Below are 27,988 nucleotides of genomic sequence, written 5' to 3' on the forward strand. Positions count from 1 at the left end.
GGACGTTACACAGTGTATCCACCCTGTCGTCCAAATATGGTCACTTCTGGTAGCAAAAAACCAAGATGGCATCATGTACATATGGTTTTGTCATTGTAATAAGGAGCCAGATTCAGTTATGAATGTCAGTGTATTTCTCAACCTGGCAACCTGGTCTTTATTAATGGGTCATTACTAGTCTATAAAGCATTTAAAAGAACCACGAGATATAAACCTGTTATAAAGAATGTTTTATTGGAAAAGGTGGTAGTGAAAGAAAAATACTTAAAATATCTTGTCTGTATTCATCATTTGCTACATTAGGATTTGATAGCACGAAGTTCTGAGTGTGGTTTGATGAGCAGTGAGAGCTAGCATGAAGGGGGGGCAGTTCTGGGATGCCAGAGCTAACAGTTAACCCTCCCCGAGGTGTCATGGGCTATAAGAAACACTGGTGAAGGGAGGTGGCCACTTGATGACCGTATTGATGTGCTGGCTCTCGCTGCCCATCTAACTACAAGTTTGACTTGTGGGGGCCTTTAGGAGCCATGCGCTAGGGTAGGTAGTATCAGCATTGTCAATACCTAGAGCTCGCATGAACAGAGCCTGGGTCTGTTGAAGGTGGCAATGCTAGTTGGTTTGCGGTGATCACCAAGGGTCATGTGGCAGGTAGATGAGGGCACAATGGAAGGGGTTATCCTTATCATTAGGGCACAAGTATATTGTGTTTAATTCAAAATGTCTGCAATGCCTGTGGTTTGCTTGATGCAGGTTTTTGTTAATGTGTACTTTCTTGTAACATAACTAGCACAGTGTGTGTGTGTGAGTTTGTGTGTGTGGTCGCAGTAGGCTACCTCTGTTGGAGCACACCACCCCCTGAGGGTTTTTGCACAGCTCTTTGCTCTTCTTGTTGGGTAGGTTACACTCCTCCTGGAACTGGCAGGCTTCTCCGGACCAGCCTTCATCACACTCACACATCCCACAGTCGCAGTAGCCGCGGTCTGAAGGGAAACACAACACACCACATGCTGTTCACTGCGATTTCAAATCGCTCCACAAACACAAGGACACACATAGATGTAATCTTAAAAGGATACGATGGCAGACGGATTGCAGGAGAGTTCAGGAATGTAAAAGGAATCATTTGACTCCATGAAAACACATTTTATTCCCAAGTGACACTTTTTTAATGGATGTGAAATATCAAACAATTCTCTTGGGATGCATAAATATACATCTATAAGCAAGCAGAATGGAAAAAGCATGTTTCTCTTCTAGTTTTTACTTGCAACGCTTTGGTTACAAAATATACTAGCTTCCACATCAATCACTTAGTGAGACTATAACCTTATTGTTCAGTGTTCAGAGGACCTACACACAATTTGGAGTCAACATTTCTCATCCCTCTGATGGCCGTAGAGAACATTCTGAAAAACAGGAGGAATCAAATGATGCAAATGAAAGCTGTTGACAAGTTATTATAAATGTTGCTCCCATCGCATTTAGCGGCGAGGGGCCTTGTATGTCACACTCAATCATCCTCCTGACGCGCTCATCATGTAAATGCGAAATGTCCTTTTCAAGGGCCGTCCATCAGTCATTAACAACCGGCGAGTCCCCTGTCCCTCCTCGTTATCCATACGTCTCAGCGGACACCTGCGATCAGGTTCAAGGAACAGATGGAAATGAAAAGTGTGCTTCAAAGGAAACTGCGCCACATAAACCTCTGAGGAAAACAACAGATTTAAGTGGAACCTTAATTTTCATGAGCACCTTAGAATAAGGGTACAGGTAATATACTTAGGTAGTGCTTAACTGATGCATGGATAATGATGATTTAATGCAAGAATTTATACAGGATGTATCATGGATTCCTGTTGCAATGGAGCACCTTCTTTGTGTTTACTGGATTTGCGTTGTTTCTAAACTTGCAGCCTGTTTTATCTGGCCGTTTGTAGGTCACCGCACATCATTTTAAATCAATTTAATTTCAGCTAATGCATACAATATTTGTTCCCTTGTTGTAAAATGTCTATATAATTGTTGTCATACGGCCTATAAAAATTCAGAGGCTCTGAATAGAGGTATTGACATCGCAATTAACATTATACATCCAAACGTGACAATAAGACCTGCATCTCTAAATGTATTATAAGTTTTACATATTATAAGTTAGAAATAATGTTGTACAGCAATAGCTACTCTTATATTTTGTACGCACAAGCTGTGTCATATAACAAACTGAGATGTGTTCAGGGGCTGTGAACTGTTAGCAACTTAAAGTGCAGAATCATTTTGTTTTTCCAGTAATTAGTGGTTTTTAAATCTGTGTCTACTTTTCATCAAGAACACCACAGCCTTGTAAATTTATAACTATTTTATAGCTTTGTGCTTTTATTTGCTTTTTCACCACACACTCAGACTCATGGACGTAATCTGATTGTAAGCGTAACCTTTTTTTTTTGATTTACCATTTAGTTTTGAAGGTTGAAACTAAAACACAATTAGATTAAAGTCTCTCCAACTTAATTCGGCACAATATTAAAAAGTCACTGCCACCCACCAGCCCTCATTAATCTCCGTTTGGCAATCACGCTGACACATAAAACGGCCCCTCTTTGTCTGCTGGGCGAGAGTTTATGTGTGTGGGAAGGTGCATGTCTGTCCACAGTTTATCTTCCCTGGTGCTTCCTGAGCAGTAATTCAGTGACTTGGGGGGTGTCAGGGTCCTTCCTACACTCCAGACGGGCACGCGCCGCCCAGCCAATCAGTGCCCAGATACTTCCAGTGGGGGTCGGAAGGAGAGGGGGCACCTCTGTCACCATCAATGGCAGCAATAAACAAGTTATGTGGCGCTACTATGATTAACTGCTGATGAGGGGCGGAGGGTGAGTCATGCAGCTAATCTAAGGTTTAGCACAAGCAGCCACCTCAAACATGGCTGAGAAAGGAAGCCAAAGCTAAAGTGCCAAAAACCGCAGTTCCTCAAATGGCCACTTGAGGCTGGCTCAAAAAGCGAGTCAATCCCCGTTAGGCCCCATGATAAAATGTCCGACTTAATACCAAAATTAAACATGTTTACAGCCTGGTACAAATAACTGTTTTGTCTCTATGGCTACTTTTTCTTTTCAGGACAACTGTACAGGAGAAATTTTATCACTCAACTTTTACATAATATTATGGCTTCAAATTCTGCATAATTAGTGGCGTCGTCGCTTTAAATGGCAGAAGGGTGAAGCTAGCTTTTTTTCTCAGTCACTGTGTAACTGGTGGGCTTCTGCGTTGTGTTGTGTTTGGAATTAATGATGCTGTGACTCTGAGATTCTCAATCTTTCTAAACCACTATTTATTCTGGCCAACAAAAAGACAGACCTTCTATGAAAACCTCCCAGCCTGATCCAGCTCCTGCCCAAATAAAATAAAATGACATCACGCAAGTTAGCTTAACTTGCCGTGCACGTAAGTTAGCTAAACTTGCCGTGCACATTAAGCTAGCTCACTGGCTATTATAAATAACATAGCTTTTACTGGACATTCACACATCAACTAGTAACAACAGACACTATAACATGTTGTCGGTGCCTTTTATCAGACAACTGAACGTCCAAGAAGTCTGCTCGAGTCTGCTTTTTCGGTGAGTCAGATTATAGTTTAATACTATTTATATGTTAGCACTAATTAGCAGGTTTCTGTTCCCGTGCTCGTCTGTCCCGCTAGCTCATTCATTGTTTGTCAAACATTGATTTTTTTTGTGGAGTAATCAGTCAAGATTGTTGTTCACTTATCCCCACAATGAAAACGGCAGTGACTGAGTAACTATTTTCAGTGTCTTACACCTGCTGCTAGTTCTCTCAAGAGAGATGTAATAGAGCAGCTGGTAGCTAGTTAGCTACGTTCCACAAGCTTTTAACTTCTTTAGTTTAAGAAACACACATATCTGTTTAGCAACCATCACAACTAAAAACTCATTCTGTGGGAAACATGATTGTTAACAAGCTAATTAGCCAGCTAATAAATTAGCAAAGGGTGTAGACTTTGATAACTTGGTGTTTGCCAACCTCTTCAGTTTCGCCCTCTTGTCCAAATAAAGTGACGTCCGGCTTCAGAAAACCAACATGGCGGCGGCCAAGATGCCAAACTTGAGGCTTCAAACAAGTCAACAAACCAACAGGTGCCTTTATATTGGCTTTGTCAAGTTTATGGTTTAGAATTTACCTTCTTCCTGCTTAGTGGTAAACAAAGTATAATATTGAGAGGCAGGAAACAAGTTTGTGTTGAACATAATTAGTCAGCATTCAGTGATTACTGGTTGATTACATGAACCAAAATGATTTCCTCTCCGTGATGAGAAAACGCTTTTATCACTTACATTTGAAGCAATCTAGCATCTATCCTGAGATGTATGTGCAGCTTCAATTACAAGCAACATTGTAGACATACATTATATAATGCAAATCTAAAAACTCCCTGAGACTGTCTCCGCAGTGTTCATTACTTCCACTTGATTGTTCTTCTCCAAATGACATTTCCTCCACTTACTTTGTTTAGCTCATGTTCTCCATAACATGATACTCATTACAGCGAGTAATTATTCCTTCCTGCTTTCCTCTCCCTGTGGGTTATGGAGCGTGAAACGGCTGCACGTCAGCTCGTGTTCTGTGGGAAAGATGCAGGAGACACCTGTCTCAGGTAATAACTCATCCTCTCTGTCTTCCTTCCTGTCTTATATAACTCTCCATCCAGGCATTCAGGTGTCTGCTTTGGTGACATCATCGTACTTTTGTAATAACTCATAAAACCATAGCTGTAGTGTTGGGATGTAATGGATTACCTGTGATTAAACTAGCTATGTAACTACATTTGCAGTAGCTTATAAATACATTCCTTGAAGTTTTGTCTTTTTCAGAAGTACAGTACAGAAGTATAGAAGTACAATGGCCGATAAATAACATATAACATGTTGGCTTATATTTAGCAGCGTCTGATGGACAGATAGCAATGGTTAAGTAGCCGCTGCTGCTAAGTGAAGCTGCCGCTAGCTACGTATCTCCGTTAGCCGTGCAGCTAATGGTACCAACAGCTCACTCTGCCTGTCGTGGGAAGTCTGGAAACAGGGGTAGTGTTGCTCCTCTAACCAGCACAGAAGTGTCAGACTGCCTGGAGGTCAAAGGTGTCAGGCCTGGGGCAAGGGGAGGGACTCAGTCGGGAATGAGGCGGACTAGGAGTCATGTTTAAATTTCAGTAGCCAGGAGATTTATAGCAAGTGGGATTTTAGAAGAGCGATAGGGATGTTGGACATTGGTAAGTGTCAGTATATTTGTCTTGGACTTTTGTTTGTGCTTTCTAATTTGCATCATTTCCAAATTAACAGCCCGTTTCTTCTAATAGAAATCTTGGCTGCTGCAGCCTGTTTGCACTTGGAGGCCACAGTAGAGAAGAGAATGTTTTGTTCAGGACAAGTTTAGGTCTCAGGGGTATTCAGGAAGCTGGAATTTCTGCTCATTCATGAAAAATATTTGGCCATAGTTTAAAACTTAAACTTTAATATATGACATGTCAACTTTTCATATGTATTAATTACCGAGTACTGGCATTGGTATGCTATTTTCGAAGTTTCCTGGATAACTGAGTGATCCTGGTTTGTGAAAAAAAAACTACCTGGAAGATAAATTCAAAATAAATTACACACATACAACGCAGACTTGTGAAACATGATACATAAAGTGATGACAGTTCTCAAGAAAAAAAGAGTAACCCTTAGTAATAAAAAATACGCCATCAATAAAAACAGGGTAAATAAAACCAGATAAATATAAAGTGTGCCATCTGTATAATCAAGATGAATGACAACAAGATAAAATATGCAGATATCCGTACATAGAGGATCAATAATGCAGGATTTTTGCTGGCGTGCGACTTTAATACTATTTTGTTTTGTGAACTAATCTTTCAGGCAGCGTTAGTTAACCACACTAGATTCCTCCCCTGTGTAGCTTTGCTGTACTTTAACTTCTCCCACTGTGATGTAACTGGTATCTTGAAAAACAATTATTTCAAAGCAGCTACACTGCGTGGCGGCATAAAAACACTTGTGCCGACACCACAAAGTCTTCGGGAGCTGTAAAAGGACCCAATCAAAACGGCCTTTTACCAGACTTGGACAGACTTGAGGGGCTTTTTTCTCCTTGCAGCCCACGCTGGAATCATTAGGTGACTCACCACTCAGGCACACTGCCTGGCAAAACCCAGAATATCAAAGTAAGAGCACATCAAAATATGTACTGGGAATAAAAAAAAGCACAGAAATGAACAATTTAATGGGCTGTAATGGCTCAAGGACTGCATTCCTCTGTGGCTTGGGTTTTTTTCTCTCTGTTTTGTAAATCGACAGAAATTCTGCATCATTAGTCAGTTCGGACAGATCACTATTAGTAAGTTTTCCTCCCATAATTATTGTTTATATCGTCTGTCTATAATGTTCCAGTTGGAAGACGCATCAGAAGCTTATGTAATACTGACTGAAAGTGCATCTGGAAGACTTTGATTTGAAACAGCGCTGGACAAACTGACTTCCTCTGTTCTGCTGACATGAAACCCCCCTTGGGTGGGATCTTCTCTGGCTCTGGCAGGGGTGGGGGCACGGAGCCTGGGGGCCGAGCCAGGAAAAGAACAGAGGCTCTAGAACAAGAAACGCAGCCCGAGAGAGAGAGGAAGACGAAGCAAGAATCCAAAAACAACCATCCATCAGGGGGTGAGGGGTTTCTCGTAGCTCCTTTGAGATCGGGTGAGAAGGACACGCGTGTGATGAAGTCTGCCAGAATCATAAAGTTACAGATTGTTCTGGATTGCAGACTTACTTGGCTTTTTGCCTTGATCAACATCAGTGGCTAGGGGGGAGGTGGTGGCTGTTTCCAGAGTACAGTAGAGACAACCACTAACCTGTGTTTGATGAAGTGCTGTTACAGTTAAAGATGTTCTGAATTCAGTGTTTTTACTGGTTTTAATTTCCGGGACAGTTGGTTTTGGAAAGGAGGAGTCCTCTACCACTAACTCGACTCCCGTTTTAAACTTTATGAACAATAAACAAGAAAGTATTCCTGACCTGAAAGCAAGCTTAGCCCCTAGAAACAAGCTGAGCTATCGTTAGCCACAGCTCGGCCTGCAGCCCCTCCCAATGTGGCGTGTCCGCAGGAGTGCAGCTAATTTTTTTTAATCAGTACTTCTTTACTGCTCTAAAACTGTAGTTTAGGTCGGCAGCCATTTGACCTCCATAGTGGCAGTACAGAGTATAGACTGTATAAAAAGATGGACGAAATGACAGCTCCCTAAAAGTGAAGCCAAATCCTCTATATCGCCCCCTGCTGACTGGCAGCAGTATAGGTCATAAAGCCCGCCTCCTCCATGTTAACAGATGGGACATGAGTCAAACTATAAAATCAAAACACATGTCGAATAAATGTTTCTTTAACACTGTTTCTGTCATTATAGTTGCTTCTTATCATGCTAATTTACGTTAGTATTATTCAAGTGTTAATTTTTCTTTCAAGTTTATTTTTAATTAGTTATTTGATGCTGTAAAAAGGATGATTGTCAGCTCTGTTGACAAATACGGCTCCTGCAGCCGATCTGTTCTGGATTAGCAGAGTGGAGGACGAACGGCGAGAGGAGACATAACTAAAACAATCACTACTGCGCAGACTCTGGCTCCAAATGACGCCACCGTTGCAAGATGGCAGCGCCCGCCTCGGGGCTTGTTTTGGCATCAATTTTGTACAATGAGAGCAGATGGAGATGCGTCGTCCATTTATATATACAGTCACTGGTTCAGAGCAACTTGCTATGAAGGCAAACTCGATGTGTCGTTTCAAACTCGTTGCTGATGTGACTGACGTTTGCCTCGTTTTTTCTGACCTGGGAAGCACAATATGCAGAAATATGGGAGATTTTTCCTGTAAGAGTCTGTAATGATTTGTACCGGTAGCTGCAGTGTCTGAATTGCTAGCAGCACCTAGTACATCCAGCTGCCAGATGCATGCCAGTCGCCGAAATCCGATTTTGGCACAGTGCTCTGCAACTCTTGAGATATCTTGGAATGTGAGCGGTCATTCACTGTTGCGCTCTTGTTGCTCTTTTAGTCAACCGAAAGCGTTGACGCTCGGGTGCTCACCGATACCCGATCTAGCATATTAGGCAGTATTGGAGGCTTTCCTAGTTCTGGTACCAACAATCTTAAACTCCAATTACATTAAGTGTTTTATCAAGAGTCTTTGATGGAGAAATGTTTAAATACATTACTCATAATGTCCCAATGAAGATTGAACGCAAAGATGATTGCTTTCCAAGAGCTACAGTCTTCGATATAATACTCTTACGCTGCTCAATATTGGAGCAGTAATTACTAACAAGTGTCGTAATTACAAGAGTGTTTTCATTTGGACAATTCTACCCCGCAGAGCCCCCGGGCCACCCTCTGCGTTTCTGACAATGGAAAAAGAACCATCAATCGCAGCCTGTCTGAACACACACCAGAGAACACCAGAGAAAAACAACACAAGGCACAGACAGAGAGAGAGAGAGAGAGAGAGTGGGGGGAGAGGGAGAGATTTCACGTGGCTCATCAGTGAGGGGAAAAAGAGAGACGGCTGTGAAATAGAGAATGGAAACTCTGCCACGTTGACCCTCATTTATGACAACACTTAGATATATATTACAGAAGTATAGAACCACAAGCTTCACTTTCATTCTTACACTGAACAACTTTAGTTACAGGCTTTCTTTGAACACTCTGTGGAGAAAAAACAGGGACGGAGGAGGTGGAGCAGAAAGAGTCAAAAACAAACATCGGCGTGTCATGACAGGAAGGTTTTTTTTGCACAGTTGGTGAGCAGATGTTAGTCCAGGTCATCATCCCTCTGCACTGCTGCAATATGGGATGTATCAGAGGGAGCAAAAACACGTGAGTGACAGCATCTGTGCCTCGGTGGGAATGCAGGAAATCAACACCAACTCCTCCCAAAAATAAAAGTGTTACTTCTTACTTTTCCGAGGCCTCGAACAAATAAGAGTAACACTTTATGGTAAAGGTACAAATATTCAAGCAATATTAGTAGCTTATTGGTCCTTTATTAGTCATTATAAAGCAGTTATCAATGCTTTATCCTGCATGACAACTACTAGGCCATTTACTAAGACTGTTCCCACAACAACCGTCTAATTACTTTTTATTGATAGTTGGTTGTTGTACACAAATAATCAAGTTAAATATCCTTTGCCGAGCTTGGGCTTCATAAGGTTGCCTACCCATTCATCCATCCATCCATCATCTATACCGCTTCTCCCGTTCAGGGTCTCAGATGCCGTTGGGCGGGGTACACCCAAGACAGGTCGCCAGTCAATCACAGGGCTGACACATAGAGGCAGACAACCTTTCACACCTGCGGGCAATCTTAGAGTCATGAACCTAACGAGCATGTCTTTGGACTGTGGGAAAAAGCACCCGGAGGGAAACCAAGCATGCACGGGGAGAACATGCAAACTCCACACAGAAAGGCCCACTACGTCTGAACTGGGAACCTCTTCTTGCTAGACAGTGCTAACCACTGCACCCCAGTGCAGCCTATATAAAAATCATAATTCAAACAAAATATCTTCCATATTTTGTACAAATAAGGAGCAATTGGGAGGTTATTGGTGGAAAATGTTTAGTTAATTGCTTAATAGCTGTCATGAAGAGTAAGGCATTAATTAAAAGTTCCTTATAATTACTAGAGCCAATACGCTACAAAAATTAATGATAAAGGTAAGTAAAAATGTGACCTTAAAATAAAGTCCCTTAATGTTATGATTTGTTTTAGGGGTAGACAGTGTGAAGGGACTTGGCTTGGGAACCAGAGGGTGGCTGGTTCAAGTCCCGCTACAGACTACTGTCGAGGTGTCCTTGAGCAAGCCACCGAATCCTCCAACTGCTAGGGGCGCATGTCCATATTCACTCTGACATCTCTCCATCAATGCATGTCCATAGGGTCCTGTTTGTTCATGTGCCTTTATGCTTGAGTTGTCATTGGCTGTCATTGGGCGGGAGGCGGGCTGACACATAACAACAACAGACGGACCTTCCGCACACTCACACCTACTGGAAATTTAACCCAACAAGCATATCTTTGGACTGTGGGAGGAAGCTGGATTTCCCATGCAAGCAGATTTTATGATACTAATAATTTCCTGTAGAACTGGGTTTTTTATCTGGATATGGATCGAGTAGTGCTCGCCGTACCAGAATGATATTGCAGCCGTCCCATCATGCACACATTAGATTAATGATGTGGGAGGAGCAGCTGCTGGTTTCAGCAGTATACTTCACCAGTATGAATCCCCAATTGAACTGTTGATATTGCTTAACATAACCCAGTAGGCCTCTTAATGATTTAGTTTTTTTTTACATTCAGTGGCAACGGGGGTTTATTGAGATACTGGATATGCATGGGGTTGCACAATGAGACAATAAGAAAGAACATCTTAAAGCGACGAGGATGCGCGTGTCTATTATTCTGCTGGAGTGAATATAAAACTTATGTAAGAAAAACACATTATGTGCGTTTGCTCAGAAAAATGACAAGGAGACCCTATTCATTCTGCTCCATTCATTCCTAAATAGAACGGGGACATTTCTGTGTATGAAGGACTGCCATATGCGTCCATACAATGCCTGCAATCCCAGCATGCATTGGGCAAGAACGCCCAGGGCAGAATATATTCATCTGTATACATAGACGCATGGTTTTTAAATGTAGAGCTTCCAGTTCAGTGGACTTTCATGTTTAGTGCGTACACGTCGAAAGGAAAGAACATACCCTCCATCCATCCATCCATTATGTTCCGCTTAACCGAGGCCGGGTCGCTGTGGCAGCAGGCTCAGCAAGGTGACCCAGGCGTCCCTTTCCCCGGCAACATTTTCCAGTTCCTCCTGGGGGATTCCGAGGTGTTCCCAGGCCAGACGGGATATACAATCCCTCCAGCAAGCTCTGGGTTTGCCCCGGGGTCTCCTCCCAGTTGGACGTGCCCGGAAAACCTCGAGGCGCCCAGGAGGCATCCCAACCAGATGCCCGAACCACCTCAGCTGGCTCCTTTCGATGCGAAGGAGAAGCGGCTCTACTCTGAGCTCCCCCCGGATCTCCGAGCTCCTGAGCCCAGACACCCTCCGAAGGAAACTCATTTCGGCCGCTTGTATCCGCGATCTTGTTCTTTTGGGCCTACCCAACGTACCCATTTAAAGGAACAGGATGTTGTCCTTGTAGCCTGGTGGTGATAATAATATTCCCAATGCAGACCAATGAGTTTGAAATGGTTAAGAAGCTCAATTCAACCAATTTTGACAGCAAATTTTCAACCTTGATGTTTGAAAATATTTCAATCAGACTGAAATTTCAAACCGCGTCACGCCCGGCTCTTTCATCCAGCTTGACTTGTTGCTCCGGCTTAGAGGATCTGAATTAGCCCCGTATTTGCCTCATGAATGCCATCCAAGCTAAAAGACCATCTCAATGCCAGGAAAGCTAATGTTTTTGGAAGGGAAAAACACACAGTTTATCCCCGAGGAGAAAAAAAATCTATCGGATCTTATCAGTGGGCAGTTGTGAGAGGCAGAGATAAGGGAGCCGCGGGGAGAGAAATTGGCTGCAGATCCCAGACAGCAGAGCATGCGGGCGGCACGGACCATTGAGTAAGAGGGGGTAGGAGGATGGGGGAGTATGGGGGGTATTTTTCTCAATATGCTTTGAATATATTGTTTGGCCCTATATGCACACAGGGATATGATTGTGTGAGTATGTGCATGCTAGTGTTGCTCTCGGCGAATGAGTCTGATCCCCTGCGTGTGTGTGTGTGTGTGTGTACAGTGTGTATCCTGGTGTGAAAACTCATCCTTCTTCTGATACATCGAGGTTCCATTTGCAGTCTGTGTACCAGTGAGTGAAACCCTATTATCAGGCTGAAGCAGGGCCTTCTCGCTCCAGACTGCTGAACCATAATGAGGTCTTCACAGCAGCCAACTTGTCTACCCAAATAAATCACTCTACCCCCCTCACGTGCACACGCGCACACACGTGCACGCATATCTCCATTAGGCCTGTTCTGGATGCACACATATCTCCATTAAACCCTGACACTCATAGCCCGGTGGCTGCAGGGGACAGAGAACACAGAGATGGGGGGTTCTTTTTCTTACATCAACATGCTGAGACCCCCATCCCTCACAACTTCCAGGGACACTCATCTTTAAAAGTGCATGTTTATTATTCATTCTATTTACTAGTATTTTAGGTACACCTAGCGTAAACTTATGCCATCTAATACAAAAGAGATGCATAGAATGTTCCGGTTATGATGCTGAATTTTGGTTGAAAAGTGTTGATTTAAATGTATGATCATAATCGAATATAGTTCAATGTGAAGTTAAATTCGTGACAACCAATCTCGGATCCCATCGGCTACAGTCTGAGACGATATAGCCTCTGGGGACACCGGTGAACGTGCCGGGCGGTTAGCGATAATCCACTTCCCGTCAAGACTTCCTTTTCCATGGCTGTATTGTTACAGAAAGAGAAGTAAAAAAGTAAAAATTCAAGCTTTGTCAGGTCTGTCCTCAAGAAAAGAAAACTTTTAAAATGGCCATTTGTTGAACGGAGTTTGTATCGATCTGATGCATTCGAGGATGTCGGGAAATCTGAATGCTGAACGGCTTTTGGGACACAGCGTCAAGGGAATTCGTTCTGCCTGCTTTTGCTCTCTGCACGGCTTATTTTTCCTGCATAAGCCGCAGCCTGCTGATACGTCATTGGTCAACATGACTCGGACTACAAGCGTAGTTTAAACAGAACACTTGCCTTTCCGGAAATCCCCGACCCTGCCTACAGATAGAATACAGATTAAGTGACAACTAATATCCTCCTGTTGCTCAGTAGTCGTCTCTCAATCGGAAGGTTGGGGGTTCGATCCCTGACTGCTACAGTCACATGTCAGAGTGTCCTCGGGCATGACACTGAGCCCCACATTGCTCCTTTGGTGTATGAATGCCCAAAGATGCTGATTGATCATTGGCACTTAGGCCTTTTCATCACTGTGTGAATGTGAAACCCCTTTTCCGCTGAATTCACTGCCTTGATGCAGGTTTTTCAGACCTGGGAAGATCTGCTAATAAATGACGATTGAATCTTTTCTGCTGCGTCACCCTCTGACGTCACAAATGCGCCGGAAGCAGGGTTAGTAAACAACAGTACGCACAGCGTTATACTCTTTGGTAAGCAGCATGGAGGCCAGTGAAGATGTTACGGTGGTTAGGTCTTTATTGTATCTATGACTCGTTCAGTCGGTTTATTAAACTCGGTGGCGACAAATTTAGAACAATGTTTGTTTTGGGTTCCCATCATTGCCGAACGAAGCCGAGGCGATAATTACCCAGGTCTACTGCAGAGTCATTTGACCCGGGTCTGAATGCCGATTGTAACCTTCCCCACTAAGCAAAAAAGCCGACAGTTAGCAGGTGTTTGCGTGTTTTTGACCAGTGGGAAAGGGTGAATGTGACATGTCATGTAAAAAGCGCTTTCAGTGGTCGGAAGACTAAAAAAGCACTATACAGTCCATTTACCACTTAAACCTACATGTAGCATTTTAAAGCCACTTGGGGGAAGTGAAACATGCTGTAAATGTAACCTTAATATTACAGTATGTTGTTATGAGGTTGATATAGCAATTTGCATTTAGCTAACAGTAGCCTATTTTCAGCCACATATTTGTATTCTTAATGTAAAGATATTGCAGCCTCAACAAATGACCAACATAAATTGATTATCTGCTGCCTGTTATGAGTTTTAGCTCCAGCACCAAATGAAGAAGAAATTAAAATATATCATGGCTACACAAGAGTTTTAAAAGACTTTAACAACACCAAAGGCCAAAGTCCTCAACGCACTGATCGCAGGCTCAATCATATGGTGCAGGTCATCACCCACTCTCTTCTCCCACATTCCTTGTCTCTCTTCAGCTACCTTATAAATAAAAATTGAAAGTTTGACACCCTCTTACCTCTTGTGACATTTTAGTCACAGACTTTATCATTCTAAAGAAGACAGGGTCAAAGGCTGGGTATCTTGCAGGGTAGCTCTTTACACGGCTAGCCTACGAATAGACTCCCATTGCAGTGATTCACATTAGGCTCCTCGTGGTTACAAAGAAGGAAAAACAGAAGAAACTTTTACAAACATTCTGTGCGTGTGCAGTGGTTTGTTATGTTATGATAGAGGCCATAGCGTTAGCTAGGTTAGCATTGTCACCTAGGAAGCCACTAGCAAGGCTTCCATACTCCTTCCTTTCAAACTTTAGCCGGTTCACTGGAGCTAACTGCCAGCACGCTTACACTGTGACCTAACAGCAAGCATGTATCCAACTTGTGTCAGGAAAAGGCGACAGAAGCTTTATGTTTGTAGTAGTTTGCAGTGTCTCCTCAGAGTCCCCCTATTTTTACTCAGTTTCCTGCTTCCTGTTTGTACGCTGCTGGTTGTTGATGATGTTCACTGACAAAGACTAAAAACGTATTTTGAATTTAAACAGGTATCTGTCAGTCAAGACAAGAAAAAGACTGACTTTGAGTTTTGAGTTTTATGTCCACCTTAACCCAAACTGTCAATATAGGTGCTTTTTAAGAGCAGGAACTTTTCCCAGAATCTAGGAACCTTTTGAGGAACTCTTGTTAGTTTTGATAGCAGGAACCAGGGTCCACATTTAGTTCCGGGGTAATTGATTTACCCTCTGAAAAGTCCCAACTCGGGGGGTAGTACTTTCCCAAGGTTCAGGAACTTGCAGGACCTGCAGTGCTGATTGGTCGAGTACTCGCAGCGTTTTATTTCACATTTCATGTTTAAAACACTGCAGCTGTAAGCTCACTGTTATCACCGTGCTTTGAGCGGGACTCAGAGAAGAAAGCCTACCACAGATGGACTGACGACGAGGTGCAGGCCTTGCTGAGCATTTATGCGGAAGAGGACATCCAGCGGGAATTGAAAACGATGTCTCTACGGTTGTCCGAGCTCAACATTGTCCACACCGCCCAAAAAAGTCAGAGAAACAGAACTACAAAAACATAGAGGACCACAACAACCGCAGTGGCTCAGACCGGAGGACCAGCGACCGGTTTGACTGGCTCGATGCTTTGCTCAGGAGTTCGCACAAACTCATTAGAACGTTGGTTTTGACAGCGCTTAAAAAGTTGTTTGCCAAGACAAGAGTAAAATCAAAATGACATTTAGCTCATCTGATGATGTCCAGACTGCACATTAAGCTTTGTTAAGTTAAAAAACTGCTCAACCAAGGTCCTTATTCTTCCCATAGAAAAAAAAACCCTTATTATAATATGCTAGTCTGTGAACTCTGCTTTCATCTTTGAAAATTTAAGTGGAGAGTATCTCAGGAGGCAACTCGTTCTTTAGCCTGGATGCACTTCTCAAGTCTTCTCTCTTACTTGTCAAAATTCAGGCAACAGGCTGAATTCAAAGCGGTGCCTCCAACAAAAGCTAATGCCTTGGTAACGTACGTGAACCAAACAGCTGTCAATTACCAACAAAGCCTTTGAAGTGTTGCCAAGGTGAGGTGAGCGCACAAAAACACAGTGCTGCACCGCTCTGCTTCGGCAATAAAGAAAGAAAGACAGGTGAAACCAAAACACTCTAGCTGCACTGCAATGCATGTCTATTTATTTGAAATCAGTTCAAACGAATGGGATATTAAAAGCCTAAACAAATATAGCAGGCTTTTGGATGACACCCTTAAGCTCTCTATTTCTCTTAGCACCTGGCTGAAACAGACGCTAAACATCTGAGGCCGTTTGCCAAGCCACTCTGATGTAAGCGCACAGTGAGGAGCTCTGCTGCATCACTTACTAACCCATCACTAACAACCATACCCAAGTAGTAAAACACATGCAGCCATGTGCTCTACTTTAGAGTCACGAAATTGGACAGTAAAGCTTTTATAGGACAATATGCCAATAAAAGAACAGAGAACAGACTCCAGTCAGCAATCTGTGTACGCACCATTGCAAGTCTTCCCATTATATGTAGCACACACCCAGTCGTGGCACTCGCAGCGTGGGCCGTAGAACTTCCCCGGTTCTCTGGCCTCGCAGATGCAGACGCCGCAGTCGCACTTGCCCCGCCCACTGCAGATCTTGCCATCAGGTGTGCGGCAGCGGCGCAGGGACGACTCCGCGGACAGCCTACATACGCCACCCACCTGGCTGGGAAGAAGAGAGAAGGTCAGTTGTAACGCAGCTTTGGAAACTTCTAAAGGTCAAGGGTCAAATGTGCAGCCATCTGTGTCTATTTGTGTTGTAAAGAACCACATGGAAAGTGGAGTGGAAACAGATTTGCCCAGGGAGGGTGCAGACATGATTACCTTAATACATAAAAATGGAACTATCTAAGATGTTTGGTATGTTTAATATTATAGGTAACCCACACTCAATGAACTACAGCAAACTGGTCTGTGGCCTGAATCTTCAAAATATGATAATATAGGTACCCTTATGGCCTCAAAAATAAATAAGAATTGTCCTTGGTGACCAACAAGTCGAAGTTGGTTATGTTTAGACACATTTTCTAGTTACGTAACTTAACACACCTAATTGGACCTTATTAACATTCCTACTTTACGTTTCTAACGTCAATTTGCGGTTGGTGACTAGTGAGCTTCTTAAAATAAGCCAACTTTGATTATTTGTTTCCCACTGACAGATCCAACAATACCGACCGCCACCCCAAGCAATAAATAAAAAACTAAAAGCTAGAGGACAGAGTCCATAAATTAAATAAGACAAACACCTACAGCTTCCCAATTTGACACATTGGGGCCACCGTCTAAACAGCTGAATTTTCGTGTTGGGCTGCAACATTAAGAGTGTTTTCTTGTAAAGTGAGCCAGGCTCTTGGCTTCACTGTTTAATCATCATCTGTTATTGAAAGACAAACTTGAGCCTAACATATAATTGAGTTAAATTGCTAATCTCGAAGATCTCCGTTTCGTTCTCTTTGGCGGCACCTGTGGTGGTAAACAGTAATTGCGGGAGCACACTTCCCAGATATCCAGAAAGTGTTGCATGTGTGACGTCCACGGTTGGCTCCGGTTGTAACTCTTGATTTTCTTGCTGACGGTCGCTTTCTTTTTTAGACTGTTTGCTTCATCTGAGCGTCGAATTTGTTTCTTTTTCTTTGGATTTTCACTTCTTGTTGAAGTTGTATCTGTAGTCATCCATCTTTTCTTTGTTTGTTCAGCCATAGTAGATTACTGTTTACGAGCAACACTTGCAGAGACTGGAAAAGCAGCCGCTTAGCTCTGCCTACCCTCTCTGGCAGACCAACCACTGCTGGCTGATGGAAAACGCGTCACTAACTGGGTGCTGCTTGTTATTTTTTTCCGGGAAAGTCGCACCAGACACCCAGTCTGTAATACTGCAAATGCAAAGGCTTTCATCAGTGGGCCATAGGCTCAACCACCATTGTGTTATTCAGTGATAGATAAAGACTCAACAGACATTTATTTAAATGAAAAATCTTCGAGATTATTACTTAACATAAAACTGACATAAAATTCAAGGCTATTTCACTGCAACACTGTGGAAAAACTAAAAACAGAATGAAGCTAATAAAAAAAATAGCTCAGAATGTGCTCCCCTCTACTGAGCGGGCTCCAGCAGCTGTTTCTGAGCCCCGTCTTTCCTCCATGGGATCTCTCTGTGAGATTTGTTTCGTTTGGACGCTGTCTGACATTCTTCTTCTATTCCTGCCCTCCCAGACTGTCCAGTTTGGAAACAGTAGACATATTTCAAACAATCAACAGATCAAGTGTTCTCGACACTCCCATCGAAATCATTTTCAGATTGTGTGTGTTCCATGTGTCATTGGGAGGTTATACAAGCTTTATTTCACACAGGCTTCACCCACTGATGGAATTTTATAGGCTTGACTGCACCCCTTTGCTGAATTTGTCCTTACTAACCCAAATCCTTTCTTTCCTCTGACTACATGACACTGAGATGACCTTCAGTGGCCAAGCGTGACCCGGCTTTGTCCAAAAGCACTCCCTCATTCACTCACTCACCACTCATTATATAAAAGACATTAAGGTTTACTCAACTGTAAGCAGTTAATTGAGATTTCAGACACTTTTAATCATAATTTTCAGTGCTATACTTCACGGTCCTGGTGTTTTTCACACTGGCTTTCTGAAAACCTTGAACGACAAAGTACCTCATTAACGTTGTTATTAACAGCTATGCTTTTCTGGCTATATGCAAATGGTGACTCAAGCAAGTTAAAAACAGTGTCTGAGAAATAATGACACAGTTTGACTCTGATTGCTTTGAAGTGCTAATCTCAAAGATTTTCATTTAAATAAATGTCTGTTAAGTCTCTATCGATCGCCGAATGAGGTAACACAATGGTGATTGAGCCTGTGGCCCGCTGATAAAAGCCTTTGCATTTGCAGTATTACAGACCGGGTGTCTGTGGCGACTTTTGCGGAAAAAATCACAAGTTAGTGACACGTTTTCCATCAGCCAGCAGTGGTTGGTCTGCCAGAGAGGGTAGGCGGAGCTAATAAGTGAAAATCCAGAAAGAGAAAGAAACTAATTCATCGCTCGGATGAAGGCAAACAGTCTAAAAAGGAAAGCGACCGTCAGCGAGGAAAATCAAGAGTTACAACCGGAGCCAACCGTGGACGACTGGTTAAATTGGGTGTCCTCCCGCAATTACTGTTTATCGCCATAGGTGCCGCCAAAGACAACGAAACTGAGATCTTTGAGATTACAACTTTTACTGTGTGTTCACACCGAACGCGAAACGAATATTCGCCTTGCGTTACTCGCGCGAGTTTGACCGACGGATCAAAATTTGCGTTTAAATAACTGGCGAATATTCGCCCTTCACTTCCGGAATGGAGGAGAGGAAGCAGGGCTTATCTCCATGGTTACCAACGGCGTCAGGAGAATCTCGATGTTGATAGGCTTTCACTACACCACGTTACGCGAATTCGCCAAGGAAGTTACATTTTTTCAACTCACGGGAATGCGCATCACAATCATTCGCGTCATTCGTGCGGCAAAACACGAATTCATGTCTCCTCGCGTCATTGCAGTGACTGGAATCTCGACGCAGATTGGCGTCTATTCGCATTCGGTGTGAACGCACAGTAAGACAGACTGCCGACCTTCTTTTTTTTTGACCTTTTATTGAGAAGGCCACAGTCTTTATTGAGAAAAGAAAGGACAGTGGATAGTGTTGAAAACAAGGGAAGAGAGATAGTAGGGATGCTGAGCCCTAAAGGGAAGAGGGTGAGACTCGAACCAGGGGCCGCCGCATCGGGGACTGTAGCCTCTGTATATGGGACACATGATTTAGCCGCTGAGCTAAACCACCACCCCAACTGTCTGACAGTTAATGCACCACCATCAAATGCAGACTAGTGTTCTGACAAAGCTGTATTATAAAATAGCAATACAATCTGAAGAGCAACATGGAACATACCTCTGTTGAGCTTTTACATAAACACGGGATGAATCATTTTAAGCAAGAGTTTCAGGCAGAGTCTTGAATCGACATTTCTTAGCAGTAAACATTCTAACATAAACAATGGAGATCAAAGAGCAGAGGTTTCCTGCACGATCTAATGGTTTATCCATCCGTTTGTTATTGAACCCAGTCTCTTCTGCCGAGTTAATACTTGTCAGCACTGTATTAATGGACATACAGTGTAAATTAAAGTTTGTTGAACTGTAATAAGTAACACTTGTAATCATAGTTTTCACGCTGTCCCATCCTCAGCTGCTCCTCATCAGGACTGCCACATCTGCTGTGAGCCTGTGCTGCTGCTGTTGAGGTCTGCGGGGTACTTTCCTTGACTTAGCCTCAGCAGTGTGGGACTTTGTCGTGACAGAATAATGCAGTCCAGAAGATGTGGAGAAAGACAATGACTATGTGGACTGTCCCATGTCAGCCTTCACCGTCTTACTTTCTGCCCCAATCTGGATGCAGGGAATGAGGCACTCCCACTTCCTCCTTACTAGCACCAGTTGAACGTCCTCTGATTTAGCTAACAGCTGTGTTTTTCTCATAAAGTGGGGCATGTTAACTGCCATTGCTGACAGAGAACGATTTAAACTGAATTTAGATTAGATTTAAACTGAAAGGACATCTGCTTAGCCATCTTATTTAGCCATTTGTTTCAAGCTAATTTGGAGCTGAAAGTTTCCACTAGACAATAAATGGCAGCACAACAACATCATAAACCCGATCTGAGGATTTCTGGCGCTCATGTGTCACCAGGACATTTGTATTTCATCATGTGGTTTCAGAATGTTTCCTTTAGGGGTGAGACAACCGTTGGCCCGTCAGTTCCCAACTGATACCTTCCCGGGCTTCGTCAAAGGAGCCACTTGAGCCCATTTCATCAACAGTTGCTCCCGTACCTGCGAACAACAGGTGTTCTTTTATGTCCATGACAGTGCAGCTCAATGCTTTTTTCCATCTGTCACTTGGGAGTAAGGAAAAATTGGATAGTTCGTCTCTGCTCTGTGTGCTCCAGCATGGAACACACAGGCTCTGTGAGAATGAAAATAGCAGATGTTTTTGATGTGAATGCCACGCTGTAGAGGGCTGGAATGGTATTCGGGTCCAACAACAGAACAGCCATCTGAACACAAACATGCAAGCTTGTATCTGAACTGTTTAGCAATAACAGTTTAGCAATACATGTTGCTTATCCAAACAGAAATCAAAGGACGAGATAGCAAACAGTGATCATACCAAACAGCTGACCTGTGCTCAGAATGCAAACTAAGGAAATGTCTGATTAAAGTTGTAACTTATACTGTGATACATTGTTCTGCTTCAACTTTTATAAATGGAAATGCAGAACATTCATTAGGATTTTTATAATGCGGTTAATGGCCTTTTGTGGCCTCCAAGTGCATCATGTGACCTCTATTCTTAAAGGGCCAGTACGCTGATTTTCAACCTCAGTCCTATCATGCTATTATGGGGAGCTAATGCCATTATGGTAGAAAAAAAAGATGCAATTTGGCTCTGTGCCTTTGGAGGACGCTATCTGCTTCTCCAATGGGTGCTGGAAAACCTCCGCCAGACTACATAAAATGTGTCATTTGGCGGAACTAAACTACACTTCCTCAAATCAGGACGCCCGCCTCCGATGTCTCGTCTCGTTCAAAATCATCAGGTTTAAAATGTAGACTGTAGCCCCGAAGATTTTTTAGACAATCCACCAGTATATTCTCGTCGTATTTCTGATTCAGTACCGCTCTGATCCATTGCCTGCAACGATAAATGTCCTTGACTGGAAAATGGTCATCCAGTGTCTCTCGCTGGGCCGTTCCTTTCAGAGGGAGGGCTGCAGTGCATGCTGGGTGTTGTAGGAATGTAGAATGGGCCAAACCACGAGCTGTTTGTTCAACTTTCTCCACAGCTATGGCGCCAATTTCAAATATTATTGCTTCTATCGATTACAGAGAACACCAGCTTTGACTGCTCCTTTAAAGCTCCTGTGAGGAACTTTCAATTTGCGGTGATTTTGGCGACCCCTGTGGACAAAGTGGTACCTCTTATCTCTTTGCTGATCTTGTCATGTACATGTGTAAGAAGTGTCTTTTTTAACAAAAAAATCTCATCTTTTTTTCCTTTAACATTCAAATGTATCGCTCACTGTGAATCTTTGCCGTGGAAAATAAAGAAAAAAGGCCTGATTTTGCAGCGTGAAGTCAATTGCCTCGCTGACACCTAACCCCTGGCAGTGGTTTCAGGCATTAAAAATAACTATAAAGACGTAGTCAATCTTGTTGTTGATCATCTTGTTTGCTTTTGTAGCTCCTATAGAAGCATCAGTATTAATTTCACTCTGTTTCATAACCAGCTAAAAACTCCTCACAGCAGCTTTAAACTGCTGCCTGGTCCTGCTGCTGTAGGCCTGAACTACAGGGCCTATCCGGGTGCAAAGCAGCTGTGGAGATGAATCAAAAATATGTAGCAATAGATTTAAGAGAACAGGTGGAGCTCTCCAACTTAAATCTGCCTCTCTAGGAATTCCTTGATGTTTTGGATGGTGTTTAATCCAGCAGCGTACACACACAGAAATATCTTGGCGCTCCTCATAATCGAGTGTTTCCCGCCTACCCCTTTTAACACTAAAATTTTCATCATGACATACTGTACCAGGTCGACATGCAAGGTGGGAAATATTTGGATATGCACAAGTAAAACAGTCGAAACACTGTAATTACCTGGATTAACAGGAGCTGTAACTCTGTGTGCTGCAGCGTGCGTGGGTATGTCACTGCTGTCCAATAAATGCTGCGCGCTGTACACTATAACACACAATGTAATCACTGCACAGCCACGGTGCACCTGCTTGATGTAAACACCTCCTCTGCAGCCAAGGTAAGTTTGAATCATATGGGAACATTTACAGCTCTGCTGACTGAGACTGTCCTGTAAGAGGCCTGCGTAAACAGAGATTAGGCTTTAACATCCAGATTTGAGCCAAATCCAGTGACTTCATGTAATCCTAATTTAATATATCAGTGAAAATCGTTGTTACAGCGTTAGACACAAAGATTGATTATAACTTGATTATATATCAAAAGCCAAAAAAACAAGTATGATGAAGACTAGTGCAAAAAATGTTGCTTATTGCAGTTACTTGTTGCATAAATGTTGCTTTGACACATTTGATTTAATTTTCGTTTGCAGCTACAGTCCCTCAATCCAGCCAAAATGTCACGTGACTCTTCTTTCGCCCCAAACCCACAACAACAAAATCAGTCTTAAAGTTACGCAAACTCCACTCAGCTTAGGTGTCAAAGTCAAATCAGGTGAAGTTTTAAGAAGTGTTATGCAATGTTTAATGATGGAAAAAGAGAAGCAGACTTTCCCTCCATGACTTGGCATGCAGAATTTTCTGGCAAGAAAAGCAGCATAAAGAAACTGCACAAAAGACGTGCAGTTAAAAACTACATGTATAGGCACAAACTTTCCCACATTCTACTCTCCAAATGTTGTCTTTGTCAGCAAATCTCTGCACCTCGCTCCTCCTGCTTGCTCCCTACACTGCCCCAAATATAAACAAGAAAAAACAACTCACCTCACCGACTGTAACAAAGTGTCCTCCACGGTAGAGAGCAGAATGAGAAACAATGGCACTAACATGGACTGAACCAAAACCTCAGTGTGCATGTTTAAATCCCACAGAAACCTGAAGTAAAGTAGCTTGAAGGAATTTCCCAATCTTTCTCCCCTTAAACAGACAGGACAGGAAGAGAGAGTGAGAGGGGAAAGAGAGAAGGAGAGAAGGAGCAGCAGGCTGGGCCTGAACTGGCTCAATCCCTTCAGAGGCCAACAGTCCTCTCCATACAAGTGCCTTTGATTAGTCCTGACTCCCAGACACAGTCCTGGGCCGGAGCTGCAGCAGGGAAAACTGCCAAGATGAAAAGTTAAGTCACCAGTTTGAGATGTAATAAGAAGCAGGCAGTTTTTTTTTTGTAGAAGTTTGTTCCCCTACTTTTTCCAGATGATGTCTCTGTTGTGCTGAAGAAGTTTCAACCTTTCTTTTTGATGCTTTTAATTATAAATAAGAGAGAAAATCAATCCCTGCCTCTAATAAGCCGTTTCTCTAAAGGCATTTTCTCTGGGCCCTTTTATCTGAAGGCAACCAAAGTTATCTCAAGACACTTTACAAAAAGAGCAGGTCCCAACCGTACTCTTTTTTTGTATATGATTTAGAGAGAGACCCAACATGAATCCACCATGAGCAGTACTTGGCAATATTTGGCAACAATGGCAACAACAGGCAGACACCTCGAGCAGAACCAGGCTCATGTTGAACAGCCGTCTGCCTCAACCCGATGGGCCGACAAATGGGATAGAGGGAAATAAAGGATAAGCACAGGTATGAAGGATAAAGGAATGATGACTGAATCCCATTTACGTGCTACATGTTGAGGGTCCTGGTGAAATGTGCATGCTGTCACGCTGTCACGGTATACTTGAATACTGCAATGAGAATGACGATCATATATCTTTTTAATGTGCAAACGCATTTACACTCCTTTTGTTAAAAAAAAGTACAAATATGGACTCAAGTAGGCTCCAAAATCTGTTGCAAAAGTGATGATACACATCTGTGATCTGATAGAATTTATGTCACAGAAGAGTCGTTGGCAATTGGTTTGCTATTGATCAAGGATTGACACATTGGACAAGCTCAGGAAGAAGCTCTTTTTGTGACCCTAGAGCAGAAAGCAAAGGTAAAATTGCAATGTTTTTCTACCAGATTTGGTGATAAAACGATTTAATATAAAGTCAGTCAGTTCAGATTTAGTGTTTGAAAACATTCAATAATTACAGGGATTAAAATGTTGAATTAAGTTAATATAATTACAGCAGTTAAACAGCATTGTGAAGGCAAAGCAATGGGTAAGTATCACTTAAAAACTTTCAATGCAAATTAATTCCGCCCACAAAATTTAAACTGTCTTTTATATCTTATCTTTTTAATGTTTAAACTGTCAAAACTCATCTTTCCTTTATATCCACCTAGAATCAATTTGATGTTGTTAAGCCATGCAGCAGGGTTAAGTGTTATTACACGCCGCAGAGGCCTATGTGCAGACTGTCTGCACATTTTGTACTCTGCATGGTACCATTTAAAGTGCTCGATACAGGCCCAGACCAAATGAAGGTAAAGCGTATGTCAAGGACACACAGCGGGCTGAAGTGGAAATTTCAACATGCACATTTCATCCCACAGGAACTCTGCAGTGCTCCGAGCCGACCTGACAGCCCTGTCCCAGCTCAATAATTTAAGGGGCTTCAATCAAAGGTATATGCTTACAAATTAATGCTTTGTATCATCTGGTTAAATTAAGTTATCAGAAACACTTTATTTACTGATGAATAGACCACAAACAATTAAACCTATTACAGTCAGTTTGACAGTTTCAACATTAAAAAGATAAAGAATCAAAAAGAGTTTGAATTTTGAATTGATTTGCATTCACTATTTTTAAACTATGAGAAAAACAATATGAACAGATTAGTTCGCATTTTGAGAATTATGAAATTAAATAGCAACAATTAGAAGAAGAAGAACATATAGGTTTTATCTCTTTTTTTTACTTGTCAGAAAACTGTGGCTGTTTTTTTTTCCTGATTTGGAGGCTGTAGTCTACAGTAATTCATCACTACATTGCAAAACCAAAAGATGACAAATTAGGAAAATAAAGGTCCTCGGGGTGCTGTTGTGATGCAGCAATTTGAGCACTTTCGCCTGTTACACTGGGCACGGCCACGCGCCTCCGCTGCACGCGCTGGAGCCGTTGATATGATTGCAGCCTGCGCGCTCCCGCACTCTCCCACACGATCCCAGCAGCACACCCGGAAAACAGCTGATGTATTGGACAGGACGAGACACGATAGATAAGGGAAACCCTCCTCTCGTAAGTGATTCAGTATGTTTTCTTAATCTGCTGCTGCACTCGTCGTGTGTGTAACTTAACCGGAAATCCAGCTGTTGAGATTTAAGGATGCAACTGACGCTTGGTGATGCTGCTGCTCGCTAGCTTGCTGGTTTCTCCAGGAAGTGGACAGGTTCTCATCCTCAGGACTAGGCCTTGATGAAATAAATGTCGTGTATTTGATACTCAATCTCTCGACCAGGTTGTGACGTATCATATTAGCTTGATTTAGGACCCATGCTAGCCCACATGTTTGTGTACGATCTGTGTTTAGCTTGTTTTTGCCCAATGTAGCGCCTTAGCTCCCATCCGTTTCCATAGTAACCTTGGCTCAGTCGATGTCATTCATTCAGTTTTCAATCTCGGTATGGATATACATCTCCTGATTGACAACTGCTTTTGTGACAGCATTTTTACACGACGTGAGATCAGTCATATGCCACAGCAGATACTCGTGTATTTAAAGGGAGGGTTATCAGTTTCCCCAAAATGATGTTAGGATTTCACACCCGTCCACTGAAGCCTGTGAGGCCAACAGTGGGTCAGCCATATTTGGCCTTTACATCTTAAGTGCTCCAGATGTTTTTAAAAAGATTGCCAAGATTAAATTGTGTTTTTCATCAGGATTATTCCCCAATAATGAGAAATGATTTAATTTGATTTTAGAAAATAATTATGACACTTGCTGACACCTGACCCCCTTTCAAAATACAGACGATGACGATGAAACTAAGGAACAGCTTAGTTTTTTATCTCATAAATAAAGTGCTGAATGTTTGTCCCAATACCTTAGAGCTTAAGTTTGGAGTCAGCACCAGATTCTTTAGCATACTTTTTTTTATCAACGCATTAAATTTATGGATTGCTGCTGTGATTGAAAGCGGATTTCAACAAAATATACAAAAAATCGGTCCAAAAAAATGTTGTTATTATCAATGTATCTACTGCTCTAATAGATAGATAGATACTTTATTGGCCCCGAGGGAAATTTAGGCATCCACTAGCTTAAAAGACATTCATGGCACATCTGTTACGTCTAACAACACCCGCTGCCCCCTCATTCGTCTGTTAAACCCGTAGAAAAATTTAAAAAAGAATATCTATAGGTCAAATGACATACATATACCATGAAAGGTTTTGTTCTCTCAACAATCTCACAGAGAATTAACACCTGAATCTGCCGTGCCCCCTTAGCTTTATGGAGCAGTGTAGCATCTTTTAGCTTATTATTTTGGTTTTATTCCCACAGCTTAATGGTTTGCGTTCATTCCCAATGCTGTATCTATTTCTCCTCTGATTAAACCCACTGTACGCTACCTGCCCAGCACCAAACTTACATGTCATCACCCTGAAAGTTTAGGCTGTATATCAAATGTGTTTGCGCCCTTGTACCCAAAGCAAAGACATGGACATTTGGAGTTGTGTTTCTGTTCACCGGATGTATACAACCCCAGCGTTCACTGTCCATTTATCTCCATGTCTGTCACCACCAACCAGTGGAGGAAATATCTTTCAATGTGACTCTTTAGCTGCTAGATTCTCCACTTTATTCACCAGCTAGTTGCTAACCTTGTTTGCCTTCTATATGGTGCTGGGTAGATCGTATACGGTGTGTTTTTATCAGAGCTTTTAGTTTGAAAGGATCTGCCTGCTGCTGCTGGAAACAAGGTCATTAAGAGTGAAGTTTGTATAGAGAAAACACTGGAGTAGGCTGATAACTGTGTTTGTCATCAAAGTGGCACTTTGACAATCTTTTGAACCATTGTTTGCGTAAAATGTCTTTCCAGGAATTAGAACAAACAGCACCTATTGGAGACCAATTTGTATTGAAATGCTTAAGTTACACTTTGGTAGAAATTTGGAGAACTACACAAACATGCTGCCCACTCCACCAAACTTTTCTCGTCTGTTGTAATTAACATGAAACAGACGATGTGTAGGCTACTCTTCAGGGTTAAAACTTGAGAAAAGAAAGTTTGCACACTCCAACAAATACTCACAGTTACAATTAATGTGCCCAGTGATCGCATCCAGCCCGTGAGAAGCATGTCCTCTCTCCAAATGGGAAAGTAATTGCAGTCTTTGCCACCTATACCTCCCACATAATAGCACTTAGACCCTGCAATTTTGTTTTCACTCTTCCTCACGTCTCCATCTGCATATGTTAAGTGTAGCAATTACACAGGGAAATTGCTCCTAACTACATGGGGTTTACAGGATGGACAGTTTCTTTTCTTGGTTAGAACATATCAAAGGAAACTAGGATAATGTTTCATTGTTCTATCAGTATTCCCGTCCTCGCTGAGTGTTATTGTTCTCATACTTGGATATTTTTTTTACTTGAAAACCTCGGTCAAAGTTTTTGCAGCATTTATCAAAACATCACTTTTACACAAAAGTTCTTTGTTGAATTTCAGTCCGTTTAGGACATTCAACGTTCAAAAT

At 42.4% G+C, this 27,988-nt stretch overlaps 2 protein-coding genes across 2 annotated transcripts in view; one reads left to right on the forward strand and one right to left on the reverse strand.

Annotated features, from left to right (window-relative positions):
• The window catches only part of itgbl1 (integrin, beta-like 1), a 59,872-nt gene extending 36,471 nt beyond the window's left edge, over positions 1–23,401 (reverse strand). Inside the window, exons 1-3 of the mRNA XM_069663320.1 lie at positions 23,173–23,401; positions 16,062–16,264; positions 834–980 (exon numbers count right to left, since the gene is read on the reverse strand). Of these exons, the coding sequence (XP_069519421.1) occupies positions 834–980; positions 16,062–16,264; positions 23,173–23,264 (442 nt within the window). The 5' untranslated portion in view covers positions 23,265–23,401. The remainder of the gene's footprint in view (positions 1–833; positions 981–16,061; positions 16,265–23,172) is intronic.
• A 2,062-nt stretch (positions 23,402–25,463) lies between these two features.
• The window catches only part of nalcn (sodium leak channel, non-selective), an 88,213-nt gene continuing 85,688 nt past the window's right edge, over positions 25,464–27,988 (forward strand). Inside the window, exon 1 of the mRNA XM_069663115.1 lies at positions 25,464–25,525. The gene's annotated coding sequence lies outside the window, so the exon portion shown is untranslated. The remainder of the gene's footprint in view (positions 25,526–27,988) is intronic.

The sequence above is a fragment of the Semicossyphus pulcher genome, unplaced genomic scaffold, assembly GCF_022749685.1.
Source record: "Semicossyphus pulcher isolate SPU_LCO1_2020_fin unplaced genomic scaffold, fSemPul1.0.p SCAF_15, whole genome shotgun sequence".
Taxonomy (NCBI): Eukaryota; Metazoa; Chordata; class Actinopteri; order Labriformes; family Labridae; genus Semicossyphus; species Semicossyphus pulcher.